Genomic DNA, 25,261 nt, shown 5'->3' with positions numbered 1-25,261 from the left:
TTGTCCTTAACTCAATGTTTTTTTGAATGGGTTTTTTGGTTAAACATCTGTGATTAAAACAAGCTATGCTACAATGGCAGTAATTTAAGGCTTTCATTTGTATCGTATTGTCTTGAAAAGGATCATTTATATTCATCTGTCTGTTTGTCTGTCCGTCTGTCTCTTTAGAGACAAATACAGTGTTAAAGATTTGTCTGCAATTACCCATAAACATTATAAGAAAGCTATGTCCCCCAATATTCAAAGCAGAATAAAACAAAACAAATACTGTACTGTAGCCCACAGTACAGAACGGTAAATAAACCGTGTGTGTGAATGTGGTGTTTGCCTTTCTTCAAAAAAACAAATCACTTAAAAGACTGATAACTGTATTTCTATATTTTCACCAGCCCTGTCTTGTGGATTGGGATACAGGTTACATTATATTTTGACTTTTAAATTATTTACACTCATTGCTTTATGGAAACTGACGGACAGCAGGCTATTCCTTGTTTAGATAGGCCTAATGATTTTCAGGATAATATGATCCACTGACATCATTTACTCTGCAGCATTTGGACTACATTATATATGGATGTAATATATCATTATTATTTTACATACATTGTATCCTTGGTCCCATGTCCCACTTGCCCATCTTTTCTGTTTAGACATCTTAAAGAGACATTTATTTCAGCTAATAGTTATTTCATCGTACTGAAATGAATAGACAGCCATTTCAGACGAAATTTGTGAATTGCATTTTGAAATGGAAGTAGTTGTAATGGCTTTCAGTTGACTAATTTTGGTTAATACCAAAGGCGATTTTCTTAGGGTAATGTGCAACTGGGGGTCGGGGAATGGAGTGTTGAGAAATTTGAACCTAAAGTTTTGAAAAAATGACATCGAGGTGATTGTAAAACTGTAAGAAGGAAAAGAGAGACACCTAGAGGACATCCAGAAACTAGCAGCAGACAGTAACAGAGAAGAACTACAACTCCCGTGATCCTCCGAGGCTCCTCCCACGGCCAGGCGCGTGTGCGTCTGACGTCACGCTCTGGCTTGTTTTGGCCGTTTGTTTCGATATCCGGCGATCAAACGCTGTCGATGTGCTGGATATTGTGACTGAGAGGTACGTGCAGTTTATTAAGCAGTCTTCGTGTGTTGAAGTCTTATTATAGCTCGTTTGTCTTCGCTATTAAGTTGGGATGAAATACCCGTCTGAGAAAGAAAATTCGTCTTGTTTAAGTGATATCAGCTGGCGCGGAGGGTTAACGCCAAAGAGCTAGCTCAGCCTGGCTAGGGACTTTAGCGAGTACAGATTTGTTTGTTTCTTTTATCCTACTTTATATTTAACTTCTTTGGGAATGCCCACGTGTTATAAAAGACGAAGAAGGACGAATGATCTTAACATCAGAAAGGTTTCTCGGCGCTGCTGCGTGAGATCAGCTAGTCTGTTTTGACAATCTGGAATTAACAGGCTGCGTTTCAAAACCTAGTGAGCAGACTATCTAGTTGGCATGCTTGGGTGTCATAGGGGCGTTGATTTGAAGCTTCACAGATCAACAAAACACCAAAGTCTCTGCACACAGAGATTGACGTTGGCAGCACTCATTTACATGTGAATGCACTCAATCTTCAAGGACATTAACCTTAACGAAGTATTTTTCTTTAATGTTTTTGGTGTGTTGTATACGAACTTAAGCTGAACAGTGGTCACGAATATAAGGGTTTTGAATCTTACACTTACCTGCTTTGCAAATATCAGTCTTGTTTGGACACTACATTTCGTGGGAAACAGGAAATGAAAACAAGCACACTCACAGATGTGTCCAATTTGACTGCATCATTGAGAAACTATGACTGTATTTCTATCACAAGCGTGTTATCATGGATGTGCGGTTATGCTCGTCTCGTTTCAGGTTCCTGTGTGTGTGCATGGGTGTTTGTGTGAGCGAGAGAAGGTGGACGGCTCAGGGAGTCTGCGTGTCTTATCATGGCTGACGGGTCCAGTGATGATGATGTCATCCACCTGGCTAGTTTTAATACCCATCGTAGTCGAGGTACTAACACCAAGGCTTTCGTTTGTCTTTATTAGAAATAACAGTGGTGTTCTGGTTGTCAAGACTGTTTTGTTGTTGTTTTGCTAGCTAAAAGAGTTAGGACCAGGACGTCCTACATAACCATATCTTCATCGTCGGATTCTGATGATGAACCTGTCAGATTCGTACCAAATGTCCCCGTCGTGGTCAAGGACGATGAAGAAGAGGAGGACGTGCGCATCTTGGAGGTAATTCGATCCCTGTGTGGTATTCACTTCTCCCAACACACTTAAAAGTGCATATCTGTAGAATTCATTAACACGATAATATAGCCTACTAGCGAGGGGGAGTCAGCAGGGACCTGGTGATATGGGTTTAGAACCATATAGAGGTAACAGTGTAATAATATTGCATTGTGGTTGTTCAGAAATGCGTAAAGATTGCATCTGCGTTCGGCTTTGGTACTTTGCTCTGTTGTTATTTCTATTTTATTTGAATTTTGTGACGCATCACATCTTTTGAAAACAACTGAAGGCGATGATGAACTTCACCTCCCCACACCCATAGACCAAGACACTGCATTTCTCCTCTTCTCTGGCTTGCTTTCTAATTTAGCTGTCCAATAACCTGCCGTTGTATATTGCAGATATTATTGGCAATTTGGCTTTTTACTCTTACTTTGAGAATGGTTATATGGTGTAGTAACAAAAAAAATGAAAGGGCTACAGTGAGTTTGTGTTGTTCTCTGAGGACCACTTTTAATGTTATCAAGATTGACCACAAACAAACTAATTTATAATCAAATAATAATTCATAAATAATAGGCAATTTGTTTTGTCCTGTTTTGACCTGGTTTGAATAGGAGTGGCAGATAGACTCAGAGCAGAAGTAAACGCTCGCTGCTGTGATTAGCTAATCCTTGTGTATGTTTGACAGGCTGTGTCCGGTGTATCACGATGGGGGGGTCATCTGAGTTCCGTCTTTACCTCGATTTCCTTCGGAATTAAATAACCTGAAAACGCTGCGCGTGTTTTATTTTCGCTTTTGAATTAGCAGCAATTCGGCAACAAGCAGTTTGTTGCTTTTAGTTCTTTTTAGCTCTCCCTTTTCCCTCACTTTCCTTACTTTGAAATAGTTTAAAATAAAAAAAACCTTTTTGCTTTCACTTTTACATTAGCGTCAGTTAGACATCAATTGCAATGCAGAACATAGACATTTTATTAAAGCTGCAGTCCGTAACTTTTTTCGGTTACAAATTATCAATATTTGATCAAGTACATAACCAGCCAGTATTCAAAACTGTCACTTTACTTCACTTTCCCCGATTCACAGCGGTTAGCTTGCAATAATGTTTTCTAATTTGATTTGTTATGGGTAGGTTTTTGTAGGAAATTCGAGCATGGCTCTGCGTCATTACGTCACGTCTGTAAACATAAAGAAGCCGGATGGGGATTCTGCAAGAGGCGCATTGTTTTATTATAGCCTACTCTCACAGCAGCTGGAATAATTACATGCCAACTGATTTAAATTAGTTGTATTTAGTTACATTTGAGTAGTTACTTTTTAGCAGCGCTGTTTTTGTTTTGGCCATAATTTTTTCTCAATAAAAGTGACAACTACTGAGAAATCGGATTGAGAGAACTGGTCATTTGCTCAGTGCTTAGACTTTGGATTTCCTGAAAATTGATGTGTAATTACTGCACTAAAATGTGATGAGCAGTTCCTGCTCAAATATTAATCATACACTCTCTTTCTGTCTGGCAGCCACAGCCCTCACCTCATCGTGAGCTGATCCGACCGGCTGCCAAGTGGGGTGCGAGCACTTTCCCAAGCCAGGCATCTGGATCCAACAGACATCCTACCAGCGCACATGCCCATCATCCTCCTGTAGTCACCATACATCCTACATTAGGAAACCAAGCCATAGGTGTCTTAACCACGGACCAGAATGCTGTACCCTCGACGTCTAGAGAAAATGCCTTGCACAGACCTCTAATGCCTGTTAAGGACTCACTGCCCCTTCCTAAGAACCCTTCAGCCAGTGCACACTCAGTGAATCAGGCCAATTCTGTTTTCTCAGCTCCACCCACCGCTGAATCAGGTCGGTCAGACTTGGGCAACAAAATTGAAGTGGTCGTCTGGCCGAGAACTGAAAGGACCACAAAAAGGCCTCAGACGCCACATGAGACTGTGCTAGTAGAGGTCAGACAAGACGAGCGGCCGGCGGCCCCTCTCTCTCCTGCACATCTCCCTGCTCCTGCTGACAATGAGAGGCCTGGACCGTCAGCGCCCAGAGAACCTGTCATACAGCTGACCCCTGAAAGGACATCCCTCGATATGCTGGTGAAAGGGGTGGTGAGTCTTCTCTTTAGCTCCTTGTGTTAAAGGGTTAGTTCACTCAACAAAAAAAAAAAATCCTGTCATTAATAACTCGCCTTCATGTCTTTCCAATCCTGTCAGACCTTTGTTCATCTTTGGAACACAAATTAAGCTCTTTGATCCTTCGCAGACAGTGACGCAACTGTAATGATCCCAGGTCCAGAAATGTAATAAAAACATTGGTAATATAGTCCATGTGATAGCAGTGGCTCAACTTCACTTTTCTTAAAGCTATGAAAATAACAAGTTTTTTTTTGTTTCTTCAACAAATCTTCTCCACAGAGATGCTATCTTCTGCCGTTTTGGAGAGTATAGAAATATTGATTACATTCTTGCGTAAACAACTCTGATTACGTTAGTACACTGTTGGGTGAACTAACCCTTTAAAGGATCTGAGTATGCATATCGTATTTTAAAGGTGGGTTTTATTTTCATTTGCTTTGACATTTTCAGATGGACCTTTTCCCCGATGTGCAGGACGCATATGTAGCAGAATTGATAGAGAGAGGTGACCTGAAAGATTTAAACGTGTAAGCACAAACCTTTTTCTTAATCGGGCCCTTTTTGGTTTTACTTCGATTTACTATTTTTTTGTGAGACGTCGTTTGGGTTCTTTATATCTTTATATCTTTAGAATATGCAATCTGTTGTTGGAAAACCCTGATTATCCGAAGAAAGCGAACTCCGTTTTGACGCAAAGCAGTGTTCTCCTCGAGACAAATGATTCTGAGACGCAGGTTTGCACAGTGTATTCATCAGACCCGTAGTTTATATGTGGTGGTGTTGCTATAAATGTATTAAATATAAACATTTAACTAATGTGGGTTTTATTTTGTTACGCAGGAAAGTGAAAATTATTTTGATTATTTCAAACTAAAGACTGTTGGCCCAGAGGTTGTCATTCAAGCTGCAGACATGCTGATGGGTGACTTCAGAATGTTGAGCTGTCAGGATATCAAATGGGCCCTGAATTGCCTCAAAGGACACTATGCAATTACCCGGAAGGTGAAAAATATTCTCTCTTTTCATTTTCATTTCAAAATTGTAAATGATCTAAATATTGATTTGATTTTAACTAGCCCTGTCACACTTGTTATAGGGATTTTGGCTGGTGTTTAATTGTTTAAGAAGTACTTACGTTCATGTCGATTGTGATGAATTGACAGTGATTGCCTAAATGCTTTGCTTGTCATATGTGCAAGATGAATACATTTACTACCGATTTCACAGACAAGGCTTAAACCTAATTCCAGATTAAAATCCAAGTCTGAGCTGCCTCAACTGAGAGAAACTTGCTCTGACTGATCTTAAAATAGATCAGTGCCTTTTTTTTGTCTCAAAGTATACTACAGTAATATTTTCTCTAAGGCATGTTTATGAAAATCACTTAAATGTCCTAACTGAACTGTGGCCTAATCCTGGCTTGGTCTAAAGCTTGTCTTGATAAATCCAAGTGGCAGAGAAATTTTGTGTCAGGGTTAATTTTGGCGAACTGGACACACAAGTGCGCAGTGCAGGCCAGTAACAAGCCTCCCGGGATTGCCAGTGACCTCTGTGCGGGCAGAGGTTCGTAAACTGCCAGCAAACCAAAACTGATGGACAAGGTGTCCGTTCTCAGCAGGATTTGTATAACATTAAACTTCAATGTTTAAAATTAATAAAAAAAACATATGTAGACTTATAGCAGATAACATATATAAAGTTATGAGGACTTAGATGATCTTGATGAAGATGCTTATTGTAGCATAGCAGTGGCAAACTACATGTAGTGCCTCGGGTTCAACAAGAACGAACGAACCCCAAACATGCTACGCTCAAACCTTTTATACACTTACACTCTACTACCCTTAACCCTGTTGTAACAGCTGTGCTCTGTGTCTCACTGAAGTTCTGACACCTATTTGTCACGGATGGTTCTCGTGCCTCACACCTGCTCTCGTTCTGAAACTGGACACCATTTGCTCAGGATGTATTCATTCCAGATGGTGCAGAAACAACATAAATGTTGACTTTAATTTTCTATATAATTATTAAGCCATTTTGGGAAATAGGCAAGATCAAACATATATTTTGGAGTGGAATCTGGGTTGAGGCAGAGAATTCATACATGTTTTATGAGGTGGCAAATTCGTATGAGCTCACTTGTACAGATGCATATGTTTTTTTGATTAATCATGTATTTTATGGGTTGCCAATTGGTATGAATTTGTATGAATTACCTACACCTAACCCCGTCCCTAAACCTACCCATCACTGGGATTTTAGACAAATCGTACAAAATAATACGAGTGAGGTTATATGAAATCGTATGAATTATCCACCTCGTAAAATATGTACGAATTGGTCCTAAGACTGTGTTGACCAAGCTGCTGAGCATTTACATGTTGCCATAATGGACCTTTTTCACGTTTCCGGGTTTCTCAGCAGCGGGCGTCATCATAGCTTGAAGAGCAGTGAATGGGAAAATACCACAAATATATCGTTTGCATTCCCATTTGCTCAAATAGCAAAAGAAAAATTGTACAGAAGTGTTTTCATGTCTTTCAACAAAAGAAAAAAAACTGAGAGAGACTCATAACGGCATTCAGAAGAGAATATTAAAGAAATATGTCAAACTTTTCAGGATTTACGATGCTGATGACCATTAAACTCGGCATCACAGTCTTGTGAAAAGGGTCCATGGAGGCTGTTTGAAAAGCAGCTAGTTTGCTAGTTGACAGAAAAGCTTTAGAAATGTGATTCATTGTCATTTCTTTAATGTCTTTCATATTGTTCATATTTTGTCATATTGTCTTCAGAACTTTTTTTTTCACAGAACTGCTAAAATCACTCTCATATTGTGTGACCGCTAGTCATTTGTGTCGCATTAATCTTTGTGGTAACCTTTCAAGGCCTTATTCGAAGCCCTTAAGAAGTGGCAAGAGAACTCTACTGACCCCTCAGGAAAGAAGAAGAGAAGGAGAGAGCCAAATGAGCGCGCGTTCATAGACTTCAAGTTTGAGCAGGGTGAGTACATACGTCTTTGTCTTTTGGATGCTGTTCGAATGCAAAATAAAACCATGTAAACAGTGAAGTACTCGTTGCATTTCGTTCATCCCAGGTTCTTTTAAACTGGAGAGAAAGATGTACTTTCTGGAGAAGAATCGCAGATGGAGCCGTGGAAATGAGACTACACTGGAGCCGTCGCTCGTGAAAGAGCTGCAGTTCTACGAGCAGAAAGCCAAGGAAATGGCTGAGGTACTTTACACGGCTCACTTCTCCAATTTATTTCTAATGGTTCTTCCTGAAATCCAAAGAAATAGGGCTGCGGTGACACGAGCTGACAGACTGTTAATTGTTGAAAAAAAATTATGAGGGTTTTTTTTCCCACTTTCAGCACGAAGATTTCCTGTTGGCTTTGCAAGTGAATGAGGAGCAGTATCAAAAGGTGGGTGTGAAGAGCCAGTTCATGTACTTTAGATGCCGACACGTCAATCCACATCATAAGAAAAAAACGTATGCTCTTTCCACAGTTGTAAATTCCACAGGGTAAAAAACAAACAGTTCCAATTCTAAAATCAGATTAGCCTTGTGATGTGTGCTGGATTATAATGTGGAAGTTTGTGTTAAAAGCATGTGACATTTTGACCTGTGCTCTCAGGACGGGCAGTTGATTGAGTGTGGCTGCTGCTGTGGGGAGTTTGCCTTTGAGGAGATGACCCAGTGCACAGATGGCCATTTGTTCTGCAAGGAGTGTCTGGTGAAATATGCCCAGGAGGCAGTGTTCGGCTCGGGAAGAGTAAGTCATCTGTCCAGACTCCTCAGTCTCTGAGGTTACCTTTATGTCTTTTGGATTGTATTACTGGAAACCGTGCATGCGGTCATGACCATTATCATGTCGCGATGTTTTCAGGCATTGTGCACTCTGTTTTTAAAGTTCCTTTATATTTTGGTTTCGTTTTGCCCTGTGCTTTTTAGGTGCTTCCCGATGTATCTCCCGTCTTTAGTTTCATTTTCATTCTAATAATTATGAACAAAAGATATACTGTTTATATTCAGCTTGATTATTGCACAAAAATTGGGATACAACAAGTTCTCTGGCAAGCTCGGACATCATTGGTTTGCAGGTGTTTAATATTTTATGTCTAATGGAGTGGAGTTCATACAGTGTTTAACACATCCTCTACTATTCAAAATTATGTTGTCGGTAAGTGTTTTTCAAAGAAATGCTCACCAAGTTTGCGTAAATTAAAAAACTAAAAAATATTTTTAATTATTTTATTTCAATTTTTTCCTGTAATAGCAAAGCTGAATTTTCACCATCATTACTCTATTCTTTAGTGTCACATGATCGTTCAGAAATCATTCTAATATGATAGAATTCTAAATGTCTTTTGATCAAATTAATGCTTGGTTTAAAAAATACATTTGCAGTAGTGTAGATTCTCAAATCAAGCACTCATTGAATTTTATAGTTAAAACATATTTTGGTATTTTTGCTTCAGATGAATTAAAAGGGGTTCTTTGTGTTTCTTGGCAGTCGGAGTTGAGTTGTATGGATGGGAACTGCACCTGTTCGTTCCCTACCAGTGAGCTGGAGAAGGTTTTACCGGAAAACATTCTGTGCAAATACTACGAGAGACAGGCAGAGGAGGCCGTAGCAGCCACCTGTGCTGATGAACTGGTCAGGTGAGATCAATGTGCTGATAGATTTAGATGTGGAACATAGTAGGAGATATTTTGATGAGTGTACAGGCAAGGTTCGTTTCCACACAAGGAAAGTTGAATGTAGCTACAGCTGTCTAGCTCCAAAAAGCACAAAAAGTGATCTATATTAAGTAGTCCATATAGTTATTCACATTTTAACTTATTCAAAGCCATGCAATAGAGTAACAGAATAAAAAAATGAATTGCACAAACTTGAGATTGAAATTATTCATCATTATAAATCCTAACAACACTATTTTTTTTTCTTTTCAAGATGTCCATTTTGTAACTTCCCGGCACTGTTGGATAAAGACATTTCTCTGTTCAGTTGCCCAAACCCACGCTGCAGAAAGGTTAGTCCATGTGCCTGGATACACTAGTGTGTGTGTGTGTGTGTGTGTGTGTGTGTGTGTGTGTGTGTGTGTGTGTGTAATACAGTTGTTGCAGTGATCTCTTCATGAAAGTACTTTCATGTTCTGGATCAATTCTCTCTTCCTCTGTCCACTTCTATCGCTGAGCCACACAGTGGTCACTTGGTGGCGCCATAGGCCGGTGGAAAAGGTCATCAGAGTCTGTGGTTTGCAGTCTGAGGCCCCATAATGAACCATGTTAGAGTATGTGAAACTAATGGTGTTTTTTATCATTGGGGTTTAGACAGCCATTCATCTTGTCAGCTATAAATATGCAGTGCTCTGAACCCTAAACAGAGCTTAACCAGGGTCAGGGAAGTTCAGCAGAACTAGATGAATCAGTATTCCGGGATAATACTGCCTCATGATGTTCAAGGAAAATGTGGCTTATACTTTCGGGATATGAATCACATACGTGTTTGTTACTGTGGCTGCTGAATGGAGATGCTAACTATTTTTTTTCAGTAGTGTCATAGTAGCTTAGCCGTTTTTAAAACGGTTAATTTCTCCAAAAACTAAAAAAAAAAATTACCTGCTCTGTGTTTAGTAAAGAGCGTGTAATAGAAAATGTTTTTGACTTTGTTATATAAATAAGGGTGTGTTCTGGTTTTTCTGGTTGTATTTATATTCAGGATTCATTGAATTTAAAAAAAGTGTCAAGCCTGGGAGTGGTCAGCGTTCTTTCAGGATTTCCTTTGTCATGGAAAACCTGGGAAAAGTCATGAAACATACTAAAATTCATGGTAAAGTCCCCAGGGGAGATTTGCACGAACCGAAGTTCTTCCTTAAATTAAAATGTCAAGTCCAAACTAGCTCCTTGGTTGAGAACCACTGCTATAGCATGAGGAGAAACTTTCCCATTTGGGTAAATATAAAAACAATCAAGGCGATGCTTTTAAACTAGCAAAGAAACAATACTTTTATGCATTAGGTTTTACAAAATTACACTTTGGGAATATTACAAAAGATAAAGGAAGTTACAAAACAAAAATATGTATCATGGTTGCCTCAAAAAATTACGTTTTCGGCTTTGATAATACTAATATATGTCTTTTTAACAGTATATTAGGACGGTTTTTGAAGGATCATGTTACACTGAATACTGGAATAATTGTGATTAAAAGAAATTAAGCTTTGCATCACAGGAAAAAAGTACTTTTGTTGAGATTTGATAATTATTAGAAAAAATATTTTGAATAGAAAAAAATATATTAGAATAGAAAAAATATATTGAGTTGCTATTAATAAAAAAAATTTGTATTTGATATTTGAGACAGGGGATGTTTTGTTAGTAGCTTGTAGTATTTTCAAGCGTAGTTTGTAGCTTGAGTTTCACGGTATGTTCTCCAACACTGGTTACAAGTACATTTGATGTTTTGTCTCGAGTCTTATCAGTGTTGGGCTGAGGGGAATGTGTCAGGCCGTGCCAGGACACAGAGAGCTGTCAGTCCGTCTGCGTGTTAGTGGATTTCAGCTGGCAGGCGGAACATGTCAAGGACTCTGAACTCACAGCTACTTTCTCAACAGGCCTGAGAGGAATGCTAGAGCCGCCTGCAGTTTGTCAGGGCTATCTTTCAGTTCGTCTGTCAGCGTCCATTTCTCTCTCTCTATCTCTGTTTGTCCCTCCATCATTTCATAAAGTACTGAACACGCGTGGGAGGGCTGTGATCGTGAGTGCCTTTCAAACATCATGAAAGCTACATTGTAATTTAATGTAAAGTATGTTTTGAGTTCCTGTCATTTTGAAGCAGACCGTTTCCCACATCTCTTTGCGTCTTACTTTCTATTTTTTTGTGGGGGGAAATTTGCTGGATATTCGTGAACAGACTAGTATTTAGTTCGTATTTTGGTTACATTTTTTTCTGTAATGATGAGAATACTGCTTGTTTTCTGACTTTTTGTATGAACAGAAACTGAGTGTTGATAAATTTGTACATAAAACCACTTTTTTGCACAGTATTCTGTTTTTATTTTTTGTTACCGAGTGAAACAGTTGCTTTTGTGTGTGCATTTCTAATATTTCGATTAAGATAGTGCTCCCTGGTTGTGTGTGATCAAACTATTTTTTTTATGTGTATTATTTAGTGGAATTATGAAACATGGACCTAATTGAACATTAGTGCACACCAGAGATGCAATAGTACATCAGTTAATTTATATTTAATCGTTCAGTGGTCTGACGTTGACAATTATTCTCTATATATCTTTGTTGATTATAGTCTGGACAAGTCTTATTGATTTAAAAGGGAAGATTGTTTTTAATATCCTCCCATGTAGCAGTACTTCTGTGTTTTCTGTCATATACCTGTTGTCCACCGTGTGGCGCTCTCGTTCTTTGACACCAAAGAAGTTTCATCCTTCCACACATCTGCTGCTGATTACAGGACTAAACCCCGCCTCACGCTTCTGCAGCAGCTCACGGCGGGGCGGGAGAGAGGGGCGCGGGAAACCGCTCAAACGGCCACGTCTTTGGCCTTCCTCTCGGCACAGCCCATAGATTAAGTGTGCCATCAGGAAGGACCTCCATTTTCTCCTCCTACTGTCTTCCTCCTAGTGAAGTCACAGGACTGGACGAGGGGAAAAATTGAGAACGGATGTGTGGTTTGATTTCATAACGTGACCCACTTTCATTTCCTCTTTCTGGCTCTCAGCATGGCATTCCTGTCGAGATGGGGAACTGGGCTCTCGTGCACAGCAGTGCTTGACTTGGCCGGCATTATGAGGACTTTTCCAAAGCCGTGCTTCTAGGGAACAAATTTGTTGGGTAGATAATCTGGATAAAATGGCAACCACCTGATAAATGTCTATTATAGTAAAATGTGTACAGTGCTGTGGCTTAGTGGTTAAACATCTGAGCTGGTAATGGAAAGGATGTAGATTGAACCATCACCTTTGTATGTCTGTGAAACTCCGGCCACAAAAACATGAATTAATGCCCTTGACCAATAGGTCAGATATTTATTAGAAGTTTTACACATGAACAGTGTCCGACATGTGTGATTTAGAAATGGTGAACAAACTTAAATATCTCATTTTAAGGTTTATTTTTGCTTGTTTTGCATTTTCTCCAGAACTCCATTACTGTTCTGTAGAAATAGACACTTCTGTTTTCCCCTTAAGTAAAAGTTGCTCTTCTTCTTAGATGGTTTCAGATCACTTTTATCATCGACAGTCATATTATTGATGAGGTGCGCTGACGTTAGCACAGTTAACAATGAAAAACCCTTTTGCAAACTTCCTAGACACATGCATATTTCTTCAATTGACTTGATGACTTAAAAGCATGTTTTTTACAGTTCCATATAACTGCCCCAAATTCCACCATTTCAAAAAGAAGACGTATTGATGGATCTCTGCTCTAAATATTGAGAGTGACATCTTCCTATTTCTGATTGTTCTGCATGGAGATTTGTGCAGCTGTATAACCCACATTTGTCCAGGGTAAGAACAGACGTCTGTGGAAAACTCTGGAATCCTAGTACCCCTGTTAACAACATCAGAGCTCATGTTTCTGCACATGTTTTTTTCCCTCCTGCCTTTTTCCCGTCTGATGTCCCAGTTGTCTGTGGTGACGTGTGCCCTCAAGTTCCTGTCTTTTAGTGGTGAGTCCTCTCCTCTGCCCTTCTCGTCACTCTTTTCCCTCGGTGAAGATGAAGTTGTATAACTGACACACTTTCCCCTCTCCACTGCCTCTGTGGCCCCACCCTTTGTGGTGGATCAAGGACGTTCATTGGCTGGACCCAGATCCTTCAAATTTGAAATGTGGTACAGTTCATATCTGACCCAGATTTTTTTTTCTTAGGTTTGTACATTTCAAAAAATGCTGTTTTTCTCACAGTGATTGGATGTGTTAGTTGTGGTTTTCACATGCAGATCTGCCAGCATTCCCTACTCTTTGGCTCAGTTGGGCTGCTTTTGTTTGCACTTTATTTTCCATGTATCCATGATGTTTCTGAGATTTTCCTTGATAGACAGCAGCAGCTGCAGCAGCACGCAATTGCAAGATTTTTCCATAGTGACGTATTTAACCTAATATCCCCTACCATTCAAATGTTTGTGCTTGGTAAAACGAGTTGCCAGAAATACAAAACACAGCAAAACATTAGTGTTAAAAATTCATATAATTAAAATGTTCTGTTTTCCATTTTGTTATATTTAAAAATTATATATGCCAAAGCTAAACGTTCAACATCATTACTACAGGATTTAGTGTCACATGATCGTTCAGAAGTAACACGAATATGCTGATTTGCTGCTCAAGAAACATTTAATAAAAGGAGTTGTACCTCCTATTTATATGGTATACTTTTCAAACATGGAACATTATACATGTCAGATAAGATTCAATACGTCATTGCTTGCTGGTATTTGTTTCTTTATATTATTTATTACAATGTTTATATATTGCATTGGAATGCATTCTGTCGAGCCGATCTGGTTCAGACATGCTGCGTACTCAACCGTCGATGAGTTTTATAGGGACCTGTATTTGTTCAGCCCTGCCTCAAAGCACTTATTTTGAGCCAAACCCTGAAATCTCGAGCCCTTCATCAAAACCACTTTTGTGCTCTAGCTTAATATGTAGCCTCGTCTTAGGGATGTTTGTGCGTTAGCACACGCTGTGGGTGTGTCGCTCTCTCCCCGAGGCTCGTTCAGGCCTGTGCTTCTCCAGTACGAGCAGCCCCCCAATCAGACGCTCGGCAGATCTCCTCTTCTGCCTTATAAGGTCTGCTGCTGCTGCTGCACGGCTGTTCAGGAGAGAAGCAGTGAGCTGATTCTGTTAAGAGTGCCTCAACAGATATCGCAACAGTTCACACTTTGCGCTAGTGCGCGCCGCTTTTATTTTGGAGTGCTAGCCACATGTGCAGTGGAATGTGTCGTGGTAGCTGTGCGATTAGGACAAATCGTAATGTTGTTTTTCCGTTGATGTAAATCACAACGGTAACAATAACACTTTACAATAAGGTGTCTCTTGTTAACATTAGGTTATGTATTAATTAACTTGAACAAACAATGAGCACTACGTTTATTGCACTCCTTTATTAATCTTTGTTAATGTTAGGTAATAAAAAAAGTCGCTTATTGTTCACAGTGCATTAACTGATGTTAACAGCTTGTAATTTTGATAATTCATTAGTAAATTCTGAAATTAGCGTTAAGATTAATGCATTAATCGTTGGTTCATGTTAACTAATGAACCTTATTGTGAAAATTTAAGTACCAGATTTTAATCCAAACTAACAGACCGACCTCACTGAAGTTTAGTCAAGCCATTTAAAAGGATAATCCACCCTAATATGTGAATTGTTGCCATTTTCTCACCCTCATGTCATTCTAACTTTCTTCAAAGTGTCTTTTTTTTTGCGTGTCTGTTTGTTAGTTTGTTAGCAAGTAAGAAATTTGTTCACGGTTTGGCCCTGTGTAATCAATCCATGTTTACGTCTTATTGATTATAATGAAAGCATTTTAGTTTCGATGCACCTCTCACTCGCTCATTAGAACAGGCCTATTGACTGTTTCTGATGGCTCAGATTTCTCATTACGTTCAGATGCGTAGCTGGCATGTTTGTGATTTGCATACAATTCGCAACCACTGGGAAAAAAAAGAGAAACAATGCTGGAATGCTGACTTTGAAAGGGGGATAACAGATGAATGGACTAAATTTACACCAAAATATGTTCAGTCAAGATAAAACTAGCGTGACTACCTAGAACTGTGGTTTCGGGTTATAAGGTTTCAGCTTAAATGAGAGGTATGCGATTAACTGGAAAGAAGGGTTTGTTAGTTTTGGCGAATCAGATTTATGTTACAAGAATATGTGGCGTGACCACAGTTGTCACCTTGGGCATGTTTTGTTGAGATAAAGACTTGCCGTTAAAGTCGTTTTCCTCTTGTCACATAAGCTGTTTTTCCAGTTTGTTTTGGTACTTTGATCGCTGTGCTAAACGTCAACCATTTTCTATCTTTATTACACAAAACAGACCCTTATGCAGGTGCAGATGAACGCTATGCGCATCCTGTGTGGTTAGAAGGTTCCTGTGGCTCATGAAACAGGATTTTAGTTCTAAACGACATCAGTAAAGTCACTTTCTGGTGTTTATATTTTCAGTTTTGTAGTACTTTTTGCTAAACCGGTGAGATGGCTTCTCGGAGATCATAAGGAAGAATGTTAACGGGGCTGTACGTTTCTTTGGTTGCTCGTAACTCCAAGAATCACACACTTGCTTTTGAAGGAATCTGCAGTGTTTGCCAACGCAGATAAGAACTGTTGCATAACAGGGCCGACCTGTGTGAATCTGAGACTGAGCCCGCCCCGCTCATCAGGAAGTGTCAGCCTGGCCTTGCAAGGTATACTTTGTACCAGGAAGCGATGTTTAAAGTGATGTCAGTGTGACGTCACCGCTGTATTTTTAGTTGTGTATATAAACAGAGGTACCAGTGTGTGTTCACACTCCTGACTGTGAGAGTCACCTAAACTAACACTTCCTGTTAACTCCTTTTGTCTGTGCACATACAAACCCACCGTTCTGTGATGATAAAATCCAGAAAATATAATTTAGCCCCTATTTTTTGTTTTACACTTTCAGACTCGCTTTTAATTTACTTTTTTTTTTAAAATGTGAATGGATGACATGAGCAGTTACTAATTTATAATCTGCAAATTGCTACTTTTTGATGTATAATATATACCTAAATTAAGATACATGAATATATATATACGTACATTTGTGGGTGTGTATATAATATTTTTGTATATTTATTTTGGATGGATCGCTAGAGTCACTAGAGAGAGAAAGCTCCTGACAAAGATATTAGATATTAGAAGATGATTATTAAATTATTTACACAGTTGATTAAATAAACTGCAGTTTGAGTTCTAGAAAATAATTGGATATTTTAATGACCAAACATAAGAAAATAGTGTTGTTGTGATCTAGTCTGGCCATTGTAATACTTTTCAAAGCCTCTTATCAGTGTTGTCCCTCCCATGCTGTGCTGCTATGCTCCACTAGGGGGCAGTGAGTTACTGTGGTACTATAGGTCACACCTCCATACTTCACGCCTGGTGGCTATTGTCTGGCCTGATCTTTGCATCATTCAACATTTCCACTATAGTTTCTGGTAGACCTTTTTTTTCACAATGGTTTTGATGATTGATGACTTGTTTTTTACAACATGCAGCCCGAAGCTGTATTTCGTAACCGTATTTCTAAGGAAGCCACTTTGCTAGTGAAGTTCGTCATGTAGATACGTTTCCCACTTAAGACGACACCCAGGGGGCAGGAGCGATTGTTCTGAGCTCTTCTGCATCGCACTAAGCTGTCACTTATCATCTGTCACTGTCATTAATATTCAGCTTCATCTTTAATTATTTATGCTAATGGTATTTACCGCTGGGACTGTTAGCAGGCAACAATGGGTAACGGGATTAGAGAGCTCTCTGTGGCCACATGTGCCGCTTCTCCATCGCTTTATTTTTAAAATACGTGAAGCTTTGCTATTTTGGAGATATTCTACTTGGCTTTAACGGACTGTCAAATGTAAACGAAGCGCCATAGCAGATGTAGAAGTGTCAAGTACAACATAATTTAATAGCCAGTTGTGTGGCTGTGAAATGCGTAGGCGTTTACACGGTGTTCGTGTGCTGAATGTAGAGGTTCAGCTGCATGTTGCACTCAGATGTCCTTTCCAGTCAGCTGAAAGGCAAAGCATTGTGGGCAGGCATGGCTAAAATGGAACAGATGAAAATGTTGTTCCTAGGCAACCAGACAGATGACGAATCACATCCAGAGCGGAGGGCAGGGAGCAGTCTGCACTAGCTGCTTTCTGGTAGTTATTAAAAGACAACGGCTATGCCAGACACTTTAGATTAGACTGTAATATTTCGGGCCTTTGTCATTTCTTCACTAGTGTTGTTTGCAAAGGCAAGGGATGTGAACAAACCTCTAACTACTTGCGCTCTATTAGACCGACAAGCATGCAAATCATTAATTATTCAAATCATGCTGTTTGTAAAGGAAACAGACTTATTGTTTACACTTCCTGGGCAGTAAAATTACCCTTAAAATTGCATTAAAAGATGTAAGTGTCTAATATCGAGAGACCCAAATATCAAATGGGAAATTTGTTTAGCCTACATACCTTAAATATGATCATCCTATTGCAAGGAACTTATATCCCAAAATAAAGAAAACAGCTATATATTTTTGTGTATAAACACCAAGTTTATACAGGGGGACATTATTCTTATTTTGGAAAATTGTTTATATCTAGTTATACCATTACATTTTTTTTTTCTGACCACTATATTATTTTTCAGTACTATGTAATTACTAATTTATTTAAATCAATTTTCAAGTTTTGGCAGCTGTACTGTGTGACCCTACTTACCCAGTGGGCATCATGCCTTACTTTAGCAGTTTCTAATATGGGAACACACACGTGTGTATATAGCAGTAGCTTGAGTTAGGAAGCAGATGCAAATTTATTTTCATTAACAGAAACGGTAACATCTGTAAAAAATTAACAGTCTGGTTTTTAGAAGGGTAAAATTTGAATGTTCTCAATGAGGTTCCATAGAATTGTACATTTAGATGATGATACAGGACTATAGGTAAAACTACACAAGGCATTACTATTTTAAAAAGTAACAAATAGTTTTTATGCTACCTAAAATGGCACTGTGGCATTGTTTTTTCAGTGTCAGCTTATGACGTGTGTGTGTGTGTGTGTGTGTGTGTGTGTGTGTGTTGCAGACTTCTGTGCCAAACTCTAATGCATTTTACTGAATCACGACCAATCAGCGAATGTATTCTGAGCTTTTCAGTGCTGTCTTTTGTAGCAATCTAATAATGGTCCTTGCAGCACGCTTCAAATAAAGTACAGCTGTTTTGCTTTTGGTGCATTTAAGAAATAAGAATAGCAACAAAAAACGAAGTACACTCTAACACACAGCGTCATACAACAGAAAATCACACGGTACATCAGTTCTTTCACACCAGCTGATCTGCTAACAATGTTGAGTTTCATATTTATGTTTTTAGGTTGATGAATGTGCAGTTATGTTTTGTACAATAATACTGTTTACCAATACAGTGTATTTGGCTCAAAGACATTCGTCAGATGTAAACTCAGGCAGTTGTTGTTGTTATTATTATTAATATTATTATTATTTCTATGGACATAAAATCACTTTTTTTGAATGTCTTTTGATTCGGACATCTGAACATCTTTGACCCATTAACATTGCGATCAATCCCATTTGCATTATGCATGGGCTAGGAAGCAATATGTACCTCTGAAACAATGCTAGGAACACCAGCTCCTTCCGTATGCATAAACAGAGGTGTCTGAGCAACAGAAACTTGACCTTTTTTTCCCCCACTGGACGAATGAAATACGGCCCAGGTGTTTCTCTTTCCCCTGTACACTTCAATTGCGATCAATAACACGGATGCTTATTTGTGTCCCCTTCCTCAGGAGAGTTGCAGGAAGTGCCATGTGGTGTGGAAGGAGCACGCGGGAAAGACCTGCGAGCAGGTGCTGGAGAGGGACGAGATCCGGCTACGGGTGGCTTTGTAAGTGCCCGACTTAAAAACTCTTACGTCGTTAATAATGCATTCGCGCACTACTGAGGGTACTCGATAGTGTAGCGAGCCCCCCTGGGAGATCATTAGCATCCCTGATGCTGAGTCAGCTGTTTCCCCAGGCCTCCCTCATGACATGCTAAAGCACTGTATTTGATGGATTCCCTTGAGTGTTATGTTTGCAAATACACATCATCCAGAGCCGCCCCCTGTGTGCGTCGGCCGCTCATGAGGAAGTGTACTGGAGCGGGGGTGTCTGGGTAAACTGATGCAGTGTAAAGGCGGCCTATCACTGCCGCTCAGTCTCTGGACTGGACAGGACGTGAGCGCCGGCCTTCCTTCCTGTCATACACATGCATCAAAGACTGTGTATCCTGTTTACCACCAACCTTTCCTGGTTGCCTACATTTGTGGAGACAGGAAAGTGACCCTGACTGAGAGATTTAAAATTAAATGCGGTGTCACAAAGGCAGATTGTGTTTTCGCGTCGATGTGGTACAGCAGGATCATGTCTCAATACCAGTATGCTTTCTATATGTAAAATAGCTGAAAATAACTCATGCTAAAATGGACATTTTAGGCAGTAAACTGCAGATATCTGCTAAGATAAGCATCCTAAACTAAATGAAACCCTTTGAACTCTTTTGATTTCTTGCTGCATGCTGCTAAGATAATGATGTGCTACTCTTTAAAAAGAAAAAAAAAAGAAGTAAATAATAGGTAAATAGTCACCTTTCTCTGTAACACTTTACAAGGCATGATCATAAGCTAAATAGTAACAAGTCTAAAGCATTTTTATTTATGAATTTATTAATGAAAAAGCAAAAATTTAAATCAAAAGTTCTGTTAATATTGTTTAATGGAACTGATCTAAACATGAATTTACAAATGAGTAATGTTTTAATTAACTAACTTTATGAAACTAGTGTTTATTGCTCATTGCAACTATTGTATTGCATGTATCTTATTGTTATCCTTCTCTGTTTTTTTCCTGGACTATTTTTTTTATGCTGTTTAAATTTTTATTGGTCTTTTTTCTCTCCCTATTCCTGCTAAGCTGCAAGACTATTTTAATTGTAAGGTTTTTTTTGTTGTTTTTTTCATGGGCATTAACTGTTGCAAGCAAGACATTTATTTTGACAGATTTCTGTCTTCATTAGTTTACTGTCTTTTTAGCAAATCTTTGTATTAAGGCAGGTGTCTAATAATAGAAGGGCTATAAACGTCATTTTTAATGTAATGTAAGCATTCGGAAAATATTTGAATTCATGTCATGTATGACTTTTTTTTATGAAGTTTAACAAACAATGCAAACTTCTGCTAAAATGGTTATTAAAATGACAAAATATGATTATAGATACTAGAAATTGCTACGTATATAAATTTATTTTACAGATTTATTTTATCAAGTTCCAATTTTTTTTGTCTGTTTAATTCCCAATTTTTAACAAACGTTATTAAAGAAATATAATTAATTGCAGCAATTGCTGTGCTTGAGTTTTGCTTTATTTAAACTTATATTTGAATAGTTCTGATATCACATACCTATATCTGTCGAGCACTATTAGAAATGCACTGAATTTGAATGTCGTTTGTTTTCATGGCCAGTGAGGAGAAGATGACGGCTGCCCGTGTCAGGAAGTGCCACAAGTGTGCCACAGGCCTGGTGAAGTCGGAGGGCTGCAACCGGATGTCGTGTCGCTGCGGCGCCTTCATGTGCTACCTCTGCCGGGAGCCCATCAACGGCTACAACCACTTCTGCCAGCACGCTCGCTCGCCCGGTGCCCCCTGCCGGCACTGCAAGAAGTGCTCGCTGTGGACCGACCCCACGGTGAATACGTCACGCTACCCTTCTTTCATTGTGATCTCTCGGCTTGCTTGCGTGTTCAGAGTTAGCGTGCAATCGTCCTCAAAAAGCAGCGAACACCTTTACTTTCTATACATCATCTCGGCTCACAAACGCGTTCCTCCAGGTCTGGTTTAAAGCACGTTTAAGCCTTTTGTTCACTAACCTGAGGGTATTTGTTGAACACTCCTGTTACGTGACGTACTTGCTGCAGCTACTTTTTGATCTTCATTTTGAAATGTGTTTGGAGCTGTTAATCGATTTAAATTAAAAAAAAATCAGACACAAGCATTAAAAACATTACATTGACATTTAAATTGCGTTCATTTTTGAGAGAATAAATTGCAATACATTAACCAGTTAATTGGACGGCCCCAACGTGTGTGGCATAGATTATTTGTAATAAGAGTGATTCAGTCTTAGGATAAACAGCAGGTGATGAATAGTGTAATGGCTTTGTGTTGGTTTTGTGTACAGGACTCTTTGAGAGTACACCGTACGAGAGGTACTTGAGTGTTGATGGGTTAGCAGTGCTGCAGCTAACACACTCAACCGTCATGCATTCGCTGCGTGTTATATAATAAGATGTAGCACTCGGCAGTCTGTGACTAAAGCACAAAGTGCTTATTCATTATTCACAACATGCTGGTTTTTTTCAGGTTATTAACCGTTAAAGGTTGTTTTAGATACCTTCTTAGTAGGTTTGTAAATTACACTAATATCACGTTAGATTTTAATGATGAAAGTCATATACTTATCCTCATCTAGCATATCCTTTTTTTATTAAATTTAAAAAAAAATTTTTTTTAAAACACCCTAGATTTTATTTTTAATTCATGTTTGTAATTTATGTATTATGAATCGTTCACTTATAAGTGCTCCACATTGAGGCTGCATGTTTATCGCAGAAAATGCAATCGATTATTTTGGGCAATATCCATATTCATTGTTTTGCAAGCATTCATTTATGTATTGAAAAAACAAAAACTTTTAATAATGGATATAAAATTAAAGTGCTATATATATAAGATTTGTATTTACAACGCAAAAGCCAAAAATCCATCTCGGTTATCTTGTTTTCATACTTGTTAGAAACCAAAATCATAATGCAAAAAAGTCCCAATCCACATCATGAATAAGAATAAGAAATGGCACTTCTTCAGTTTAAACTCAATGCGAGTTCAGGGTTTGTCCCTGATTTTCCTCATCAAAAAGAAAGGACATTCTGCTCGCTCTCTTCCTTTTGTTGTTCTGTGCCTACAATACATTTTGAGATTGGCACAACTTGAGGAGTGCACGATGATGGAATCGTCGTTTTTGGGGAAACTATCCCTAAGCAGTGAGCATGAGCGAGAAATCCCTTTCCGGTTGATCCAGGAGTTCCACTAATTATCCGATTAAGGCCTTTGAATGGTGTTTCTGTGTGAAGAGCGCAGTCAGGGTGCCGTCCCGCTGGCAGCCCGGGGGCTACAATTACCCCTCCATTCAGAGCCGTGCCTAATCACCTGGCACCGTGCACCAGGCTGACTGGTGAACTTGAGCCGTTTTGTGTTTGACCGATGAAGTGGACTCCTCCCAAGTTCGTCCGATGTCCCGGCTGTGTTCTGACGCGGACATTGGCATTAGATTGTTTCTGGCGGGGTTCGCTGGTCTTTTCACATGATTGAACAGTAACCGGAGAGCCTAATTGCCGTGCCATTTTTGAAAGGCTTTTTTGTTTTCTCTACTTCTCCCCATTTCACTTTCTGTGTCTTTTTCAATCCGCAGCAAGACGACGAGCGAATCATTCAGGAGATTCAGAAAGAAGGTGAAGCGGAGTTAAACAAGAAGACCAATCAGTCAGGTCAGTGTTCACAACTTGAGTCTGCCGCCTAAACCCGGGTGGTTTCTAATCGTATTTTGTACCGTCTCCCTCAGAAAACACAGGGAAAAGAGTGGGACCTCCTCCTGAGCCCATTCCGGCGAAGCGCCCTCGGGTTGCACCGCAGGTCCCGAACGCAGCTCCTCAAGCCGTGCGCGCCCCGCTGCTCATCCCCCAGGTCATGCTGCCGGGCCGCAGCGCGTTTTCCTTCAGCCCATTCCAGCCCCCTTCGTGCCCCCGCTGCCCAACCTCCCTCCGGTGAACTACAACCCACGTAACCTGAACTTTGACTTCAATATGCCTATGCACTATGGACCACCGCATCGCTTCTTCAGACATCTTTGAGGACACCACGGTACAGAGAGCCACGCATTCGAACTACTAAAAAAAAAAAAATAATCCAGGCTTCTGTGTCTTAACTGTTAGGCCTCGCTGTTTTTTTCTACGTATTTTGTAATGGGACCTAAACTGATTTTTTTGGCGCGTTTTCAGGATGCCTGTTGGATTTGCTTCTTTGTTGAAAGGCATTTTTTTGAACAGCGTACAGAGTGAATAATATGAACACCTGTTAGTTTTCAGTTCAATAAAACAAAGAACTTGATGGAAATTTAAACATTGTTTGTGAAATCAGTCAAAATATGATGAGGTCATCAAAAGAATTTGTTTTTTTCATCCAGGGTTTTTTGTATTCAACATCCTCCTCCTCATGCAAATACATAGATTATTATTTTAGATGAATATTGATGCCACTTCAGAGCTGTAAATCAAACTGTAGGACCAGTTTTTGCTACTGATGTTTACACTGTTCAAACATTTGGAATCTGAAAGACATTGAGTATTAAGAAATACATACTTTTATTTAGCAATGATTCATTAAATTGATCGAGAGTCACAGTAAAGACAATGTTGCAAAGGATTTTTATTTCAAATAAATGCTGGTCTTTAAGTTTATATTCAGCAAATCATTTCACAAAAGTGTATCATTTTTTTACAAAATGAATGGAGTAATGATGCAGGCAAAGCGGTTATGATAGGTTCACGATATTTTTGCTGACTCCACACCTTTGACTGGTAGTCTAGATCAGACATTGTCAGTTTTAAACGATCAACAGTTTCACTTTAGAGATAGCCTTGCAAGTAAACGTTCATATATCACGTGTGGCTGCCTGTTTGCAATTATGAAACTCATAAGAAACTAATACAAAACGTAGAATTATTACATGAACATCTGGAATCAAAACTGATCTCTAAACAACATGACTCATACTTGCGAGTCATGAACTTCAAAATCATTGCAATATTCACAATTTTACATTGTGAATATTCAATTGGCTGCTCGGATGTAACGTAGAGCTTATCTGGTTTGCATCACAAAGGGAAATGGAGGGGGAACTGTAAACAGATGTAAATGAGAATATTCAAATTTAATTAAGATGCTAGACATTTTCATTGTTCTGCTACATCCTCACTGTGAGCTTGAAGGTCTCTCTCGTGGGTGTTTTTAAATTTAGATCTGTTGAGCTATTTTTATGAACTTACAATTATCATCTCTGACTTTACATGTTTATACGTGCTTCTAAATATATTTTCTGCATGGATCTGGGAAATCTGTAGAGTTCAAGCAAAGGAGCAGTCACATTAGCAACATATCATGGGCAAAGATGGTCAAAAATACAGTGTAGTTCTGTAGGACTCACCGCTTACTAAGAAGTCTTTTTATTGGTCAATTTGAGTGGGGAACACGTCCGTCTTTAAAAGTACCGTCAGATTCCTAATGAGGCGAATGCAGCAGCGCAGTTTTGCCTTACAAAGGTAAAAGTTTTCACACCCGTATGCAGTGCGTGTTATCCAATGAATCGCTAATTTTAATAAGTGAACATGCATGGACGACTGCAAAACTAATCTGAACGAGTTCTTCAGGATCATAATGAACTCTTGCAATTGATTTATGTAATGTAGGCTGTCCGTGCCAAAGATCAATACACTGTCAAACATTAAGCTGTTATTCCGCACGTCGGCCCACAATGCCTGTGAAGTGGGTTGTTTGTTGTGTAGTATTGCGTGACTCGTCCATTGGCGTGACTGGAGTGCAGTGAGACTCCTGCAGAGAGTCCCGTGCTCTTGCCCAGAGCTTCAACAAAGAGCCACAGCTCTTGCTTACTAATGGAGCCCACAGGACCCTCACCTCCAGCTCTCCTCCCCGCTGGCAGCAGCTCCTCTGCCCCGGGCTTTATTCAGACCCCTCACGTCTCTAAAGCGCATTACTCATCCTCACAGAAAGCACTTCTATGGTGAAATCAAAGGGATGGTGGTATGGAGACTATTGCGTTTCAATCAAACCAGCAGCTCCTTAAATCAGTGCTTGGGTGTAACACAATCCTGGGAAGATCAGTATAATCTGGCCATCTTCTCCCATCTGTTGGTGGTGCGTCTGAGCACCGGTGTACCACACCTGACGCCAATGAAGTGT

At 39.4% G+C, this 25,261-nt stretch overlaps 1 protein-coding gene across 1 annotated transcript; it reads left to right on the top strand.

Annotated features, from left to right (window-relative positions):
• Window positions 1-1,001: 1,001 nt before the first annotated feature.
• On the top strand, window positions 1,002-23,742 carry rnf216 (ring finger protein 216). Its single transcript, XM_043235241.1, is given in 18 exon segments — window positions 1,002-1,111; window positions 1,902-2,042; window positions 2,130-2,269; window positions 3,786-4,376; window positions 4,854-4,930; window positions 5,035-5,137; window positions 5,244-5,405; window positions 7,292-7,406; window positions 7,501-7,637; window positions 7,777-7,827; window positions 8,041-8,178; window positions 8,920-9,068; window positions 9,361-9,439; window positions 18,978-19,075; window positions 20,693-20,915; window positions 22,698-22,773; window positions 22,848-22,979; window positions 22,982-23,742. Coding segments are annotated over 17 exon segments (2,493 nt in total). The 5' UTR covers window positions 1,002-1,111; window positions 1,902-1,975; the 3' UTR covers window positions 23,137-23,742.
• Window positions 23,743-25,261: the final 1,519 nt, after the last annotated feature.

This window comes from Puntigrus tetrazona, chromosome 3 (assembly GCF_018831695.1).
Source record: "Puntigrus tetrazona isolate hp1 chromosome 3, ASM1883169v1, whole genome shotgun sequence".
NCBI lineage: Eukaryota > Metazoa > Chordata > Actinopteri > Cypriniformes > Cyprinidae > Puntigrus > Puntigrus tetrazona.
This window is presented reverse-complemented; position numbering and strand designations above follow the sequence as displayed.